General features: G+C 41.5%; 2 protein-coding genes across 2 annotated transcripts; both read right to left on the bottom strand.

The window, feature by feature from the left end:
* Window positions 1-83: 83 nt before the first annotated feature.
* On the bottom strand, window positions 84-12513 carry LOC136424963 (U4/U6 small nuclear ribonucleoprotein Prp3-like). Its single transcript, XM_066413619.1, has 15 exons — window positions 12114-12513; window positions 11547-11677; window positions 10925-11056; window positions 10306-10371; window positions 8197-8393; window positions 7584-7704; window positions 6830-7015; window positions 5995-6178; window positions 5283-5510; window positions 4723-4822; window positions 3937-4050; window positions 3377-3495; window positions 2686-2766; window positions 2117-2178; window positions 84-1567 (listed from the first exon to the last, which is right to left on the bottom strand). Exons 1-15 carry the CDS (start codon window positions 12265-12267, stop codon window positions 1409-1411), a joined length of 2034 nt encoding a protein of 677 aa, XP_066269716.1. The 5' UTR covers window positions 12268-12513; the 3' UTR covers window positions 84-1408.
* A 2475-nt stretch (window positions 12514-14988) lies between these two features.
* LOC136424970 (mitochondrial basic amino acids transporter-like) lies at window positions 14989-16539 on the bottom strand. The gene has a single exon (XM_066413626.1). The coding sequence runs from the start codon at window positions 16477-16479 to the stop codon at window positions 15619-15621; it is 861 nt and encodes a 286-aa protein (XP_066269723.1). The 5' UTR covers window positions 16480-16539; the 3' UTR covers window positions 14989-15618.
* Between the last annotated feature and the right edge of the window lie 990 nt (window positions 16540-17529).

The raw sequence follows: 17529 nt of genomic DNA, 5'->3' as shown, positions 1-17529 counted from the left end.
AGAGTAGAGTAGAGTAGAATAGGATTATCAACAGCTTGGCATTTTGGTCATCTCTGTTTGGCAGAAGTAAAAGACACTGTGCCTTCATTTGCTCGTTGTGTCTTCCTTTTATTTTACATATGAAGCAATGTAAAGGATCAAGTGTTTAGGTGTGTTACCAAAAAACTGTACAATAGAAAGTATACAATCATGTAGTAAACTATTATTGCGATGTTATGAAAACAATTAGAAAACTGAGACAATTCTTCCCATGCTATACCACACAAGCAGAATTTTATAGATGACATCAATATATGCACTTATTTTGGCCAGGTTCTACCAAAAAAATTCACTTTGAGAATATATGGTCATAAAATGATGAAAACATTCATGTCCTAAACAGTCTTTCAGGATGTCATCTATAAGATGGAGTTTGTGAGGCCAAAGTATAACACTGAAGTCCTCTTTTAAGGTGGATAATACTTTTCCTTTGTTTTCGTCATTTGTTCACTGTACAAAATGTATACACAGTTTAGAAGATATCTGAAATAACCAGTAAAACTGCACAACAGATTGCGTAGCAATGTGCCTTACAACAGTTTTCTTACACGGAATTGCGATCGTTAGTCTGCAGCTCTTTACAACATTCCTTCTGTATCTATAGCAGCTACATACAATAATAACACAGCTTTTCTTATTGGATGTCAGTCAAGCATACCTCGCCTACCTAACCAATCATCTTCCAGAATACACTTGAACTTCTACATCATTCCTCAGAGAAAGCTAGGATTCTCCTTTTAATCTCATTGATTTCTTCATTTGTCACAGAGAAGGAAAAAAGTCTCTTTGAATTCTGGCTTAATCTTGAAATGTTCGTCTTGGTTTCATGTTTGAAGTTTCTATGAAATCACACCAAGAACAATACAGATTTCCACGACAAACTTTAAACACAGCGAACATCTCCTTCTCTTCCCCATTGTGAAAGTACATCCCCTCGAACTTCAATGAATTCCCAGTAACTTTTTCCCTGTCTTTAAATATCTGTTTCTGCTCGTATATTGTTACCGGTAAATGTATTTACTAACTCAGGCTTCTAGCAGCTCTTCCACTGGTCAGGTTCCTAGAGGGAGGGGTCCTATAGACCGATCCTAACTGTCCATCACAATTAGCACTTCAACCAATGACAGCTCGGCAATTAGTGGTTCGACCAATGAGAGAGTGACTGCATGTATGTCAAATATTTGCATTCTTATGTATTCACTTTGCATTTCTAGGTTTTGACGGAAGTGGGCGGAGCTACAGGATCAGTCTATAAGCCCCCCAACAGCGAGAGATTGTGTCACACTGGCTAGTATATATGTTTATCCTTCAAAATGCAGATTCGTTTCTGAGAAAAAAGGTTTCAGTGCGAATCCAGCTTCCATGGCTATCACAAGGTGTCGTCCTCTGTTGCCTCCACCACGGACTGACTATGCGCGAGATTCCAGTAGTGTTCCACACCGTGCTTCCTGAAATGTTCCCGCGCTAGGCTCTCGGTCGGACAGACCTTAAACTGGATCGAACCGAAGTTCTGATTCTTCACCGTTCCCTAGGAAAATGAAATTTGGCATTAGGTTTCAACACTTGTTGGAAAGGACATTTGCTAGGAAAATACAGGACAAACAGCCTTATTCAAGTACATATAACAAGGAGGGGCAACTTTAAAAGACTGGAGTTACCAAGCTGAAGTTATTCTATATGCAGTATTATTTGTCAAATTTGGACTTAATTTGCATAATTAATGAGGAAAATCTATGCATTTTGTATTTGCAATGTTTTCTATTATAGGACTCAAATACATGAAACATATGTAGTTAATGGCATTTGCAGAATCAAAATATTTCATGGAGATATGAGGTCTCCGAACTCTTGTTGTAGTTTGTTCATTGTCGTAGATTTTGTATTTGTAACATGGTGCAGGTATAAGAGCTTAGGTACAATTAAAAAAAAATTTTTTCCAGCATCAATATAAAAGAAAAGTGCATCAACTCTTTAAGAATTCTGCAAGGAAAAAAGGATACACTTTTTACAAATATTCAAAACTGTAAAACTATAATAATCTAGTTTAAGAGTCTGGAAAGAAAGTCTGATGTCTTACCTCCCACACCAAGGAACACTTATTCCTCTTCTTCGACTCCTCCTCATCTGACTCATCATCATCTAGACAACAACACAAGAGGATCTTATTATCGCTGCTAAAGATGTTATGTTGTCTTTGCTTAGCCTCACTTTGTGAGTTTGTTTCTGTATGAAAAGCACAAACAAATGGATACAGATGGATATTCATCTTCATATTCACATTCATATTCTTGGTCAATATTATAACATGACACAAAATAGATAAAGAAATGATCATATGATTGGCCCTCTAGTAGTCTTCATTGGTACTGCAGAAAAACTCTAGTTCTTTGTATGTTTTGTCCTGCATATGCTAGTATAGTCATGAATGGTTTCTGGCAATCTGCTGAACACAGCCATATTTACATGTATGTTTAGGAAACATGGAGAAATGTGCATGGAAAAACTTTTAAATTTGTTGGAGGTTTTAAATCTTAAGTGACTTTTTTAGTTTAAAATGACCAGAGAAAGAGTGGACTTTTTCCAAGCAACCCGCCAGAAATGATGATCAAAATGACCAGTGTTTAGAACAGCCGTGAGTGGACTTACCGTCATCTCTGGATGGCTGGTCATCGTCCCACTTTATTCTGTGCATCATCAGGCGGCGAAACTTCTTCTGTGCCTTGGGACCTAACCATGGGGAAAAAAGACATCATCAAGTACATGCATATTAACCTCCTGTTAGAAATGACTCCAACCGTACGTTAGCATTGTGACTACATGTGTACTTCTCTAAGGGCTGAAATCATTAAATTCATCATTGATTTTTGTCTGTAAAGGTTCATACACAAACTTACTGTCCAAGAAAATAAAAGTTTGTTAGTTAAGAAAGTTTTGCCTCATGGTTCTCATAAATTCACAAATCTTCATGGAATGAAGAAACCATGTGCACAGTTGAAGGAATATACTAGTATTTCAATGACAATTGTATCGTCTAATGGCCGACTGGCTCGGCTAGCAGACACAACATTGAGTTTGATTTCCACCATTTTTGGCTAGATGTTGCGTCCTTGGGAGAGGCATTTTCCATCCAGGTGTAAAAATGGGTACCTTACTTTGGTTGGGGAGGTAAAAGGCAGTTGGAAAGGGTTGGGCTCCACCTTCCAATACCGTGCCCTAGACACAGTGGATAACAACCCACTGCCCCTACGGCCTTAAAAGGCGTATGAGACTACCTTTTACCTATGACAATTTGTACACAAAGTTCAAGTTCTCAAACAATAATTAAACATTGCCGTACCTCCTTCTACCACCACCACATTGACATCCTGGTACATCACTACCATCCCTGTCATGTACAGCTGGTTGGCGTTGGCTTCAACCTTGTACTTCTTCGCTGGATTCCTTAAGTCTCGTACTCTGGAAACAAACATGAAGCAGTCGTAACATTATTTGATTGCAAGAAATACAGATATAATAAGTTATTAACGATATAAAAGTGGTCAAAAAAAGTGGAAATTCTGCGTGGAAAAAGTTTACAACAATCTGCACACAAAACTACATCATTTGGCTTGCCCCTGAGGCGTCGCCAAAAACATGTTCTAGAGGGGTGGAAAGAGTATAACATTTACAGGTTTTTGGCAATGCCTTAAGTGAAAAACTATAACAGAATTTTTAATATCTGCTGCAAACAGTTGCCCAACTAGAAAAAGAATTCCCAAGTGTACTTGACTACATAGTTTAGGTTTTAAATATCCCCATGTGCAAGTTATTCAAAATCATCCAAGCAGTATGGGAAAGTAGAGATTGATTTTTCTTGAAAATATCACATACATATCAAGAACATAATATGACACTTACCTGTAAACTGAAACATGAACCCCTTGTGATGTGTCTTCTTTTAGCCTCTTGATTTTCTTCTCTTTCCTCTGTTCAGTTGTCAGTTTTCTGGCAGCATTAGCTTCCTCGTGGGCCCTGAAAACAACACATTAAAGAACAGTTACATCACAAGTACATATAGACATAATGTAATACATGTACTGTAAATGCAGAAATATAGACATAATGTAATACATGTACTGTACTGTAAATGCAGAAATGTTTGCTGTTGTTTTATATGTTCGCCGTTTTTGTAGTGGCCACTTCACCAAAAACTCAAAACCACCACAAAATATTGTGCTCTGTCTTCTGCCCACCTACCCCCTTTTCTAACTCTAAGCTCCATATGTATGTGCTATACATTGTACGATTGAACAATGTTGTGTTAGAGGCAACTGTTACGCATAAATACTAATAAGGCAAAATTGACCACAAACCGGACCTTTGAACATTGAATACATATTTATCAAGGACTTCAACTTTCAAGCCAAGGCAAAGCCTTTATTCATTCCTACGGCTAGATCATTGACAGTTGATCACACCAGTACTACCGAAAGGGACTGTTCTGTTTGTCTGTAGCACCCTTGCCAAGTCGCTAGTAGGTGGTTTCTGACTGGCTGGCTGTAAAGTGTAAAGGCGCCGGTGTTTCCATCACTGTAGCAGTATGTGACTATAGAGCTATCGTGAACTTAAACCCACTGCAAACACTCCATTTTCTCCCCGATAACAAATAATAAGAAATAACATTGGAACTGGAAATGAACTTACTTCTGCCTCTTGGCCATCTGTGCGCGAACGTGAGCCTCCACCTTAGTGGGGTCCTGAACTGCCTCGCTGCCGAGTACTCTCATCAGGTTAGAGATTTTAACTGGAAAAAAAAGAAAAAAGAAGGTTGTTGACTTAGAATCTTAAGGTTGTAGGTTCCAATCCCTAGCGGTTCCCAATGTTATGCCCTAGGGAAAGGCACTTAACACCTATTTCCTCACTCAACTCAGGTGAAAAGGACTACCTAGATCCCCTCAGATGGGATGTAAAACCGTAGGTCCCATGTTTGAGGACAGCCACACCTCAAGCACATTTAAGAAACCATCACACTTGGTGAGTGGATCAAACCTTACAGTCCAATCTTATGTGTCCTGTACTTATTATGAATAAAACTGGTGTGTTACAAACAAAGGCAGTTTACCAGTGTTGCAAACAATCAAACAAAGAAATACGTTGATGAAGGTTACACATCCAGGTAATCAGAAGATACACCAGAAAACAGTTACTCAAGGAACTGGATAGGCCTTGAAAAAGGCCTGTTATCTTGTGAAACTAAGAAATACCTTTGGGTTCCGGGGGTGCCTCTAGACCCAAACGGACTTTCTCTTGCATTTCCTTCTGGACCTCCCGTCTGTTCTGTCGGCGGATTTTCTTCCGTTCCTTCTTCGTGAGGTACACGGGAAGGATGCGGGCCTTGGTGGGGTCGCTGGGCGGTCTCATCTCGATGGGATGTTCCACTAGATGGGTCACCCCCACAAACTGTTCCTCTTTATTCCCCTTCTCGTCCACCCCTGCCAAACAAATGGTACAGTCTCATAACCAATAGAGGACTATATGTATGAAAGTCTCATCTCCATGGGATGTTCCACTAGATGGGTCCCCCCCCCCACAAACTGTTCCTGTTTATTCCATTTCTCATCCACCCCTGGCAAACAAATGGTATAGTCTCATGACCAACAGAGCAATGTACATATGAAAGTCACGGGATAACAAAGTTGCGGTATTTCTTCAAATATTTCCCAAGCAAAGCCTGAAATTTTTCTCAAAACTTTCATTAATTATAGACAAGATACAAAGCTGAGGTTGCAGGAAAAGACTTCCATATTTTGTGTCTGGAAAAAAACATAAAGGCATAATGTAACAGCGGCCCTCCTCTTCCTGGGTGCATGCCCCCCTCCAGACCTCCCCCTGGCGACATGTATCCTGTGCTTGGCACCCTCCCCCCATCCTGCTCTATATTTCTGGGGAGATCCCTGTAGAGGTCTGGGGTGTTACCTGGGTCTATGTCGTTGTACGACTCGGTGCGTAGGATAACGGAGTCCCACCATTCCACGTCGGGAACCTCCAGCTCTTCCGTGTCGTCCTTCTTTGGCGTGATGAGGGCGAGTTTGGCGGCAGACTGGATACCCGTCTTCTTGGCTGCCTGTGCGATCTCAGCCTGCAACTTTTCTAGCTGGGACTGCAATCAAACAAAGCAATATTGATAATCAAATATACAAGACAACATCAAATGACAACATAGTTTCACACTCACATTTTTCACATTTCTTTTTTGTTATCATGAACAAGACAATCTGTAAAATGTCTTTTCATCAATGAAAACACCAAAGGCAAAAGCTATTTTTTCTACATATTGTAAATTTGGAAATGTCCGCGCTACTTCTATTTTTTGGTTTGAAATCATGACAATGCAAATATGCATTTCCATTGAATGACTATCGTACTACAGAATTCTTCGAACCGCAAATTTAACACATCTCAAAAACTGCCTTTCCTTTCCTCTGAGGAAACCAAATCCCTTAAACAAAATTCCCCTGCAGTGTCAAAGCAAGCTGCCAGGGGGTCCAAACCTACACCACTTCTTCCTAACATCACAAGCTATAAACATGACCATAGCACATCCTGGTCAAAAGATACAGAAAATGGAAGTTCTGCTGCAGTACCAAGGTCACATTCCAGGGGGCCCAAATTTGACCTTTGTCTTCCCAACACCTACCCACATACCAGATATTATTGAATCCATCCAGAGGTTCTTGAGTTATGCTGACTTAAAAAATCCGGAAACACAATTTAGTATCAATTTACTACAATTTAGAATTTAGTACAGTACCTTTGCTCGCACTCTCTGTGCAATTGCCTCAAATTTGCCGGGGTCATGGAACTTGAAGGGTCTTCTCTGTCTTACGGCAGGCTTTAGGGCGACTCTGTCATCAAAGAAGGGACTGGATTCATTCAGTTCTGCCGCACTGTCCTGAACCAGCTTAAACTCCTCACGCCTCTTGGCACGGATGTTTGCCTAAGATGGAAATACACAATGTTAGTAAAGAAAAGTACAATAACTGTATCTGTATAGCCAGTATAACTGCCTTTGGGCGAAACACACGAGCTTTGCAGGCATGCTGCGCGATAGCAGCTGGAAATATTAAAGTGAATCACTTGTCACACGTAACCTATGCACAGCTAGCTGCAAGCATTGTTTAAACTATCTAGTGTAGATTCCCCAACTGTAGTTGGTGGTAATGAGTTCCACACTGTGATAGCTCTAGGGAATAATGAAAAACAATGGAATAGGGGTGGAGTGTTCCCCTTGCATTTGGAAGGTCAGGGTTCTTTCCCTTGCCTAGCACTCAGTACATATGAGAAAGTTGGGAAGAATATGGAAGTTGAATACACACCACTACCAGCACCATAACAATTTCAAAAATGTATACTTGACGTTCAGGATCAGACCAGTATCAACAATTCTACAGGTACAGGTATAGGTTCCTGTACCTTAATAATTTTACAGCTACTGTAGCCTACAGGTACATTTGATGTTCAGGCTGAGGTATAGACAAACAGCGCTATTTGTGGGGAGTTTTTACCTTCAATGTGGGGGTCCGTTGCACCAACGTCACCTCCCGTCCCGAGGCGTCCACGATGCGCCCCTCCACAAGCTGAACCTTGTCTGGTTTGTCCGCCAGCGGTAGACCTCCTCCTTGTTTCCTTTAGATTTAGCATAAAATTACACATCATTCTTCTTTTACTAGTCTTTTTCCCACTGCCTATACTACTGTAATACGTACAATGTCATGTGAAGAGTAAATTTGACCATTAAAGGGGAACTTAACTTCAGAAGCAAGCATTATTAATCCATTTTCCAAAAGACCACAATGTTATGAATACAAAACCAACCAAATCCTGCAAAATTTAATAACTGAAAACCATAGAATTCCCCAATGGGCTCTATGGATTAACTGTTACCCAATAGCCTTGCATGTCAATCAGTTTTCATGTTGTCTCGGTGTCTGGTATGAGGAAAAAACAACAGTTGCAGTGTGTGGGTACATTTGTATGTAATTTCCAGGGAAACAGGGCGTCCTCTAGGTGTCCCCTGCAAAAGGAGAGCATGTAATTTCTTTGTTGCCTTAGTGTAGGGCATCCAGAAGACGCCCTGACGCCCTGCTAGCTAATAGCGTGGAGATGACTACAACTTACATAGTTCCGAGTAGTCCGGGCTTGTTGGCCAGTTGTGCCTGGATCTTGGCTTGCAGTTCCGCAGCGCGCTTGGCTTTCTCGATGGCGTCGTTCATGTAGTTTGTGGCGGTGGGCGCGTTGAGCAGCAGGTTGGACGGTACACTGGGTACTCCGCCCGATGTCGTGTTGGTCGAGGCGGAAGTGGCCGATCCTACACCCTGTGTCACAAGAACAGAAATGTAATAGAGGCCTTTAACCCGAAGTGCATTTTTTCTATTACCCATATAGGGCTTGAAATCACGTTTTTATCTAGGCATGCGTCCATGGGTCATTTGGACACCTGTTACTAAAATAACAAGGAATTGGACGCCCTCTTTTTCAGCTGGACGCACAGAGGACCCCCTGTTTCCCTAGTAATTACAGACACATGTTGCTGTGTTACAGTGTCACTGATGCTTTTTTTAGTCCTACCAGACACTGGGACAGCATGAAAACTGATTGCAATTATCTACCAGGAAATTGTTAATCCATAGAGCAGTTTTTAGTGCTTAAAATGATCTGCTGAAAGTATGATAATTTAGACTAGAACACACCTAGCCCTCGCATCACAGCACCCCCCCCACCAAACCTTTGGACCCCGTCTATAAATCCTAGCTAAAAGCCTGCTTGAAATACTGCACTTTTGTGCACCTAAAATTGGAGTTGTGCACCTAATTTTTTACTGTAAGGGTAAGTGCACCATTGCACCTAGATAAATGTGTAGGGTTATGTATGTAAATTACAACATATTCTTGAAATTCAAGTGTCAAAAAAAATTCTGATTTAGGATAGCAAGCACAGAAATTCTAGCCCCAAAAATTGCACTACATCTACATGTTTACCTGTCATCTAGGCAAATTGAAGCCTATTATTGTTAGGTGTTTCATGCCAAGAAAAATGATGAATATTTGTATGGAAATTCAGCATGGCATAGCCTTAAACCAACTCGTGCCGCATGCCTACATTCCCGTTAGTTCATATCGCACATTGCAGATGATCCTGTAGTCACCATGCAGACAGAGGATCAGACATAATGTGCAGCCCTGACACCCCCCATCTAAACATAGTTCAGTCCTAACAACCAAACTTTAACAAACATGGTTGATACCAATTCATGACTTGTGGGGGTATCATGCTTTGAATGGATGCCAAGCTTTAATATAGTATTAGTACAAACAGGTCTTTCTTGATGTAATACTTGTGCAACTTCAAGTGCAATTCAGGCCTCAATCCATGGCATGACGGGAACGGGTTTTATGCGCGTGAGAAATTTGCGCGTGAAAATTTGCGCGTGAAAAAATAAATTTCTTTAAAATGTGTCAGAAAATGTGTAGCATAATTTTCTTACACAGGAAAATGTGATCCCATGATACAATTTTTCATCTGACACCTGAATTTATGGTTTGATTTTTCAGTCCCTTGGGAATAGGTCCCTTGGGAATAGTTAAACTTTTGGGGGCTTGAAACCTAAACATTTGAAAATCACTTAAATCTTTAAGAAATACATAGTCAACTTACTTATGTAAGGTTTTGTATTGTAAAATGTAACTATCTGAAGCTTTTCTCCATTCTATTAGCCTAATTTCAGCTTTTCTGAAGCAGATTCTTTCACGCGCAAATTTCAAACTTTTTTGCGCGTGAAAACTTAACATTTGAAAATCACTTAAAAATCACTTGTAGATTGAAAGAACAACATTTTGAACTGTAGAATGCAACAATAAGATACTTAATTCCATTGTGGGTCATCTTATTTCAAATTTTAAGCTTAAAGCCTCCAAAAAGGTTTTAAATCCCTTGGGAGTCAGCCTAGATATTCCCAAGGGACCTAAAATTCAAACCCAAAATTCAGGAAACAGATGCAAAATCATATCATGCGGTAACATTTTTCTGACTAAGAATTTTGTAGTGCACATTTTCTGACACATTTCTTGAACTTTATTTTTTCACGCGCAAATTTCTCACGCGCACAAAACCCCAACCCGGCATGACAATGCAAACTAAAAGATTATTTTGCAATCCTATACACTGTCAAGATTGTACCACACAATTCTTAAAACCATATATTTACCATATATCAATAATTGTACTCACCATAATTTTCATCTGCTTCTTCCTTTCTTCAATCTGTTTGGTGGCATTCTCCATCATTTGTTGAATCTGATTGGTAAAAAACAAAAAAAATCATGTTTAACAACTATCTACAACAGTGGCATCCAATGGCCAAGTGGCAAGGCTAGACGACACGAAATCAAGAAGTCCGGGGTCTGATTCCTGGCATTCCTTGCTTCCTTGGGAAAGGCAACTTTCCTCGATCCACCCAGGTCTAAAAATGGGTACCTGACTTTGGTTGGTGAGGTAAAAACAGCAGTGGAAGGAGAGGGATGGACCCCGCCTGCCCTACACTAGTCTGTATAACGCAAACTCCAGCTGTCTGGGGATTTCTGTCCCCTCCCCTTCCTATGCAGTTACAGGGCGGCAAGCCGTTACAGGAGCTTGATTGAATTCAGGCTAGCCCTACACACAGTGGATAACAACTACATTTTGTATATGCCATCAAAGACTATGGAACCTTTACCTTACTTATCTTTACCTTTATAATACCACTTTACATTTTAAACCACGAACAAATGATGTGCTAACATATCAATGAGACAGCAATTTAGACTCCATCCTTGAGGTGTTGCCAAAAACTTAAGTTCCTGCCCCTTACCTGTTGTTTAGTGAGCATGCCCGGACTTTCTGCTGAGGCAGCAGGTATCACATCATCATCATCGAACGCCGGGGGCTTCTTCGCCTTCTTGGACGCCGCCACATCGTCGGTATCATCGTCAGCAAATACCTCCTAGAAGAACGACAAAAAGCGTACAATTGATAGTCAGTATGTAGTGCTGGGCTCAAAATTTGTTTTTGGGAATAGGTGTACACTGCAGAACAGAAAACTTTTTGAGTGCATAACGTCAGATACAGTACAATCCGAGCAAAACCTAATCTGACTACAAGCAAAGGGTATGAACTAGGGTAGGATTTGAGAGAATCTGGATTGGAAGTAGTGTAGGGTTTGAGCAAATATGGATTGAAAGTAGGATGGGATTTGAGCCAATCTGGATTGGAACTAGGGTGAGTTTGAGCAAATCTGGTTTGCAACTAGGTTGGGTTTGAGTTGGATAAAGTCGGAGCAAATCTGGATTGGACCTAGGGTAGGAATAAAAGCTGATTTTGGACCTCTTCCACCCCCTCCAAATTCATATTTTTGGAACAGTCCAATGTATCACAATGCACATGTGCAGTTTAAAGCGTGAACTAGCTGATAATTTGATTATCAAAACACCTACCCTGAGATTTCTCTTGCGGTTGCGCGTGTCCTTCTCCCTGCCATGTCGGGCTGACCGAACCTCGTCCACCGCGCCCAGAAGTCGGTCCACAAACGTTTCCGTGCTGTCTTCCAAGAACGGTCGCAGTTGGTCTGTGAATCAGGAAAGGAAATATATAATTTTTGAAAACAGCACATGAAAAAATTGCCTGGATGCCACACTGTTTCCAAGGCCCACATAGGCTAGCTACTTAGCTCTAGGCAAAATTTTCCTTCAGCACATGTTGGCTCTAGCTGGCCTGTGTAGGCCCTGGAAACAGTCTGGCATCCAGGCTAAAATTATGGGAAAATACACGAAATTGATAACAAAGACAATGTCTTTAATCATCATGAGCATAATCATATATACAGACATAAAATGGCCTTTGTGTTGGACTCTTTTCAAAATCGGTGGCATTTTCCCAAGTAAACATGAAACTCGCAACACACAAAACTATGGCTTCATGTGGTGGGGAGGGGGGCGATACAAAGTGTCCCTCCCTGACCAAACTTTATCTGTATCTGTATATGTATCTTTAGAACAGCTTACCGTTCATACGGTCTCTGTCCAGTCCCCGCGCCAGACAGTTGATGGCAGCCATGGTTAAGGTCGGCTCTGAGATTCCTAAAACCTTTTCTACCGTCTTGTCGATGTACGGTTTCAGTTCGTCTAGCTCTTTCTTGGGGAGGGGGGCAGCCATCATGGTAAAGTGATCTCAGACTAAGACGCCAAAAAAATACTCGTCTTCTAAAAAACGCGAGGATATATCACAGCGTAACTTATTCTGGTAAACACTTTAGGTATTCAACGTCTTCTGGGGAGATATTGGTTAGAAGGAAGGTCACAGGCGGATGCAAATTACAGAGAAAGTCCGAGAAAAACTTTGTCGCATGATCACATCGTTACAACATGGCTGCCAAACGTGCGGAAGACGTCGAAATCTCGCGAGAACGAACTTCTTGCGAGAACATGCGAGATTTCGAGGGACCCTCCAAAAGTCTCCAAGCAGATACTAGGGGCTAAGAAAGGGGACCCAAAGGCATGTGTGGACTATATATATATATTTTTAAGATAAGAAAGATAGAAAGAAAACAACAAAATAAACTGCAGTCAGCTACTGTGGATATTTCTGGGAATAAACCTGAAAGTTTATTAGCTTGGCCAAGAATTATCTTGACCAAAAATTATCTTAGCTGTAACGTTATAACCAAGGAGGTTTTTGATTTGAAACCTCCTTGTATAACAGCGGATTTATTTTCTCTACTTGAAGAAGATCAAGGAAAACTAGACTGTTTGATTCTAAGTAGGATCATATTTAGGAACAGTCAACTTAGTTTTTCCCGACTGCGAGACTGGGTTTCTCTGGAAAGAACTTTGTTCCAGCAAGATATGCATTCGTTTTCCAGCAATTCATTTCCGGATCGGGTTGCCAAAGATTATCATGCTGTTAGAAAAAAATCAAGGACTAGTGTTTGTTTCTACGGTGTGTGTGTGTGTGTGTGTGTGTGTGTGTGTGTGCGTGCGTGCGTGCGTGTGTGTCACGTGAGTGTGTGTGTGTGTGTGTGTGTGTGTGTGTGCGTGTGTGCGTGCGTGCGTGTGTGCGTGTGTGTGTGTGTGTGTGTGTGTGTGTGTGAGTGCGCTTCTCAAGTTTACCAGTCCTTGAAGGAGGTTCACCTCCTGTGGGGGTATTGGGGGTAACTACTCTCCGAGCAGAAGTTAGGCCACGGCCTCTGTTACTGTACTGCCTAGTGTTACAACACAACTACCTGAGCATAAATGGAAACAGGTTTAAAAGAAAATACAATTTCTGGTGAAGAGGGTACCAACCGCCTAAGCCCACACAGCAAACACATTCATCACTTCACAAACGTTTGTGTCATACGGACTCTTGTTGTGTTTTGTTCTGTTGTTGTGTAATTCCCTTTCCCCACTACGTACACGCTCCCACGTCCATGTACCTCATTAATTCAGCTTATTTTACGGTAACGTTTTGGCGTCCCCTATCTTTTAGTTCGCTAACTGCAGCATTATGAACTTCATCAACTGCACTGTCACAAGGATAGCGGATACACCAAGCAGGTTTTGTAGAGCCGTCTTCGGTTCTTCGGTGAACCAAACCAAAATGGCATAGGAAATGGGACGCATAGTACATCAAGGCTTGAAATACTTTTATAAACCGATGGTGGCTGAAAGATTTCCCAAAATGAAGGAGCAATATCCGTGACAGTCACAGTCAACACACATTTACCGTAGTGGCAGCTTGGATCAACACCCACGTCGAGTTGAAAGGTTGTCAACGTCATTTCGACACTTCTGAAAGATCTGGAAGAAACAGCACCAAATGTTTGCCAAGTTATAACTCTGTAAGACTCTGCGTTTGTTCCAGACACCGTTTATCGTGTCCTATCAATTTCAAGTGCATGGTCGCTTCACCAACTCGCTGCGGTACAAGAACGCCACTGATATCTAGCGGAATAAGATAGAATTGCAACTAAACTGTCAACTTTGTGTTATGGATGATGATTGGTCCAATAAAATAAATTGACCAATCGGTGTAGACGAATGTCTGCTCTGCGGGAATATACCATGTAACAGTAACCCGAACGTATCCTTGCGATATGTGTTGATTGGCTACTAATTAGATAATGTCCAATGGTTAAGTCCAATGGATTCCTAATCAACATCATAAGATTCTTCTTATGTCTCTTCTGATTGGTTAAATCTATCATTGCTTCTAACCATGTCCATGATGCTGGAGCATTTATTTCCTTAGCTGCTAGAGGTCGCTCTTAAATATCCAATGTAAAATTGCATTGGAAATATCACTGTTGTGCCATTATGTTTTAATCCGCTTGGTGACGCCCTTGACACGTACTGAAGAATCGGCGATCATCGATTGTAGCCTGGATTGAATTTGTAGCCATTTGAATTGTTTGAATTTATTACCTCCGTAAATGAGGTTCACCTTCTGCGGGGTATGTGTGTTCGCAGTTATACATGTAAGTCCAGATTCCTTTGTTGCGTTTGTTTGTATTTTTGCATGTCTGCAGCTACTAAGGTCCCGATGATGCCTGCCAACTTTGCGCAGTGTTTATAAGTAATGTAAAGTTATAGAACGACACCCCATCGCCACCCTTTAAAACATCTGCTGGTCATCAAATTGTAGCCTGTACAACACAAGCTTTTGCTGCCTGGAACTAATCTCCAAGCAGAGGTTAGGGCACTGCGTTGGTTACTTCCTAGTGTTATGATAAACAGCTACCTGCACATAAATGGAAACAGGTTTTAAAGAAATCGTTATTCGTGTTTCAGAGGGTACCAAACACCTTAGTATATACACACGACAAATGCCATGATTGCTTCACGGTTTATGCCCTACGGACTTTTTGTCTCTCTGTCTTTCTCTCTTTTACGATAAAGAACATAAAGACACAACAGACCAGTTTATTCATATACTTCTTTCTTTCCGTTTCATCTAAGGACAAAGTTAGTTCTCTGTATACATGTAATTACAACAAATTGGCATAGATATTTAATGATAATTTCTTACTCACTATTCTGGTAAAATTGCAACATTTTACATCACACTGAAGAGTCCGTCCCCTGCTAATGGGGTTAGCAGCAGGTTAATTATTGTATTTTCCATAAATAGTATTTCTTTAACGTCAAGCATTCATAATGTGCAGCGTCGGTCACGATCTCTGAATATTGCCCCCTAGCGGATTAAGTCGGCAGCTGCAGAATTATTTGGAAATATATACTAGTATTGTGGTACACATTATCAGATACTTAAGTGCTCTGTGTGGAAATGGAGACTTGTGGAACTACTTGTTACGTCTTTTGGAAGTCTTGAAGATCTCGTGATGACGACATAAACTCTGGCAACTTTGGACCAATGAGAACGTTCCTTCCCGATGACGTAGGCACCGCCACCTGTTCTTTTACCATCCACCTGTCATGTGCGGGAAGTCCGTATACCCAAGAAACGTCGACGTCATCACAATACGTTAAATCACCACTTATTGTCACATAATAATCTCCATAATTGTATGTACTAGTTGTCTACCGTTTCTGGCTTCACATGTCTTAGAAACAGTGTGACTACAGTTAAAGTTGCGGCATTAACGGGAAACGCACGGATTAGCGTTGAGTTCAGTCCACGGGTGAAAAATTTCCACCCTTCCGTCTTGTAACTCGTCACGAAACAGTCAGACGTTCCCTTGTATACGTTCTTTCCCCCTACCCCGTCTGCTTGTATGCGGGACTTCATCACATCGACTGGATATGTTATAAGCCATGCAGAAACCCCCGCCATTCCTCCGGCAAACAATAGCGTACCGACATTATGTTCGCTCTCGTCTGGCGCAAACACTTGACATATGGTATCATAAGTGACAAAGTATGCTCCAAACGACGGGGCATCCCGCCATAGCGTTAGAAACATGCCTCTATAACACCCTCTCAAACCCTCTGCCCGATAGATCTTCAAAAGGCAGTGGAGAGAGTTTTTGATTTCCTTTCTTTTCTTAGACTTTTCTCCTAGCCCCATGAGCTGCATGCGTGTCTTGGCTAACTCCATGGGTGAGCATACTATGCTTTGAACGGCCCCCGCGGCCGCCCCCGCTAAAAAGGTATTTAGTAGCCGCCCATCTCCTAACGTACGGAGTAAGTTACCATGCACTCCAAACACAATGGCATTAATGAACGTGAGTCCAACCAACGGTGACGTCATCCCTTTGAACAGTCCAACTGCCGTTTCCTTTCTGACGATCTCTGTGAAACAGTGGAGCGTTCCTCTGTAGAGGGGTTTGCTTGTGGACTGTGTTTGCAGCCGGACTTTGATTGTATCAAAAGGGTGACCAACCACCACCCCCGCCACGCCTCCGAAACACCCCGCTACAAAGTCCAGCGCCATGCTTGCTCCTCCAATGACGACGGCCCTTTCAGCCTGTAAGGACAATATAGAATGCGATAAAAGGGTGGTCACAAATATGGGCAAACATAAAATATGCGAAACACCTCGCCAACGCCATTCCTGCTCCTCCAATGACGACGGCCCTTACAACCTGTAAGTACAATATCGTATGCGTTAAAAGGGTGGTCACAAATATGGGCAAACAAAACTATGCGAAACACTCCGCCACAAAGTCCAGCTCCATTCCCATTCCTCCAATGACGACGGCCCTTACAACCTGTATGGACAAAATCGATTGCGATAAAACGGTGGTCACACAAATATGGGCAAACAAAACTAAGGTCGGTCATGTCCAGAAAGTAGGTCGTGGTATATACAGAACTACTGTAAAACGGAAAATGTTCGGGGTGGTTTTATGTTCGCGTTTTTCACAGTGACCTAGTAGTATTCACCGCGAACTTAAAATCGTCGCAAATACGCCCCCTTTTATAATTAAATCCCGCATGGCAGTTTTAACCGCGAACTTAAAACCACCGCGAAATTAAATCCGCGCGAATATTCCCCCTTTACAGTATATCACGTCAAAATCGTAAGCCACGTGTGACTATGGGCTACATATACGTTTAGTTACAGCCGAAATCAAAGTTTAAGCCAATGAAGAAAAACAGGTTTTACACCACTACATTTGTAAAGCTACGATGGCTACTGAGATACTAATTAACAGCCAGTCACAAACAATGCGGTATCAGTGATCCATATGCAGACAATTGTTCGTTTTTTAGGAATGTATAAAATAGGAAAAAGAGGGGCGTGATAGGTCGAGCAACTACGTTTAGATATACTCATAAAACTCCTTAGTTTGGGTGGGTTTGAAAAACCTAGATGCTGGAATTTTGCGCACAAAAGATCCTAGTGGCCGGGGCCTTTTTTTGTTGCAATTGTCGTTTTGCAGTTTTTCATTCTTTCAAATTTCTTGCGCATTTTGTAATATTTCTACACTACAGTCTATAGGAGGTTTCGTGGCTAGGCATTTCCTTTCTGTTTCCGATG

Source organism: Branchiostoma lanceolatum, chromosome 19 (genome assembly GCF_035083965.1).
Source record: "Branchiostoma lanceolatum isolate klBraLanc5 chromosome 19, klBraLanc5.hap2, whole genome shotgun sequence".
NCBI classification, from domain to species: Eukaryota; Metazoa; Chordata; class Leptocardii; order Amphioxiformes; family Branchiostomatidae; genus Branchiostoma; species Branchiostoma lanceolatum.
This window is presented reverse-complemented; position numbering and strand designations above follow the sequence as displayed.

What these genes read in the sequence shown, in the direction of transcription:
- LOC136424963 (XM_066413619.1), bottom strand. Translation starts at nt 12,267, where the DNA reads ATGATGGCTGCCCCCCTCCCCAAGAAAGAGCTAGACGAACTGAAACCG. An exon ending in GTACAACGACATAGACCCAG is followed by an intron (nt 5,511 to 5,994) that starts GTAACACCCCAG and finishes TTTGTTTGGCAG; the next exon opens with GGGTGGACGAGAAGGGGAAT. An exon ending in GTTCATGTTTCAGTTTACAG is followed by an intron (nt 3,496 to 3,936) that starts GTAAGTGTCATA and finishes GTTTGTTTCCAG; the next exon opens with AGTACGAGACTTAAGGAATC.
- LOC136424970 (XM_066413626.1), bottom strand. Translation starts at nt 16,479, where the DNA reads ATGGCGCTGGACTTTGTAGCGGGGTGTTTCGGAGGCGTGGCGGGGGTG.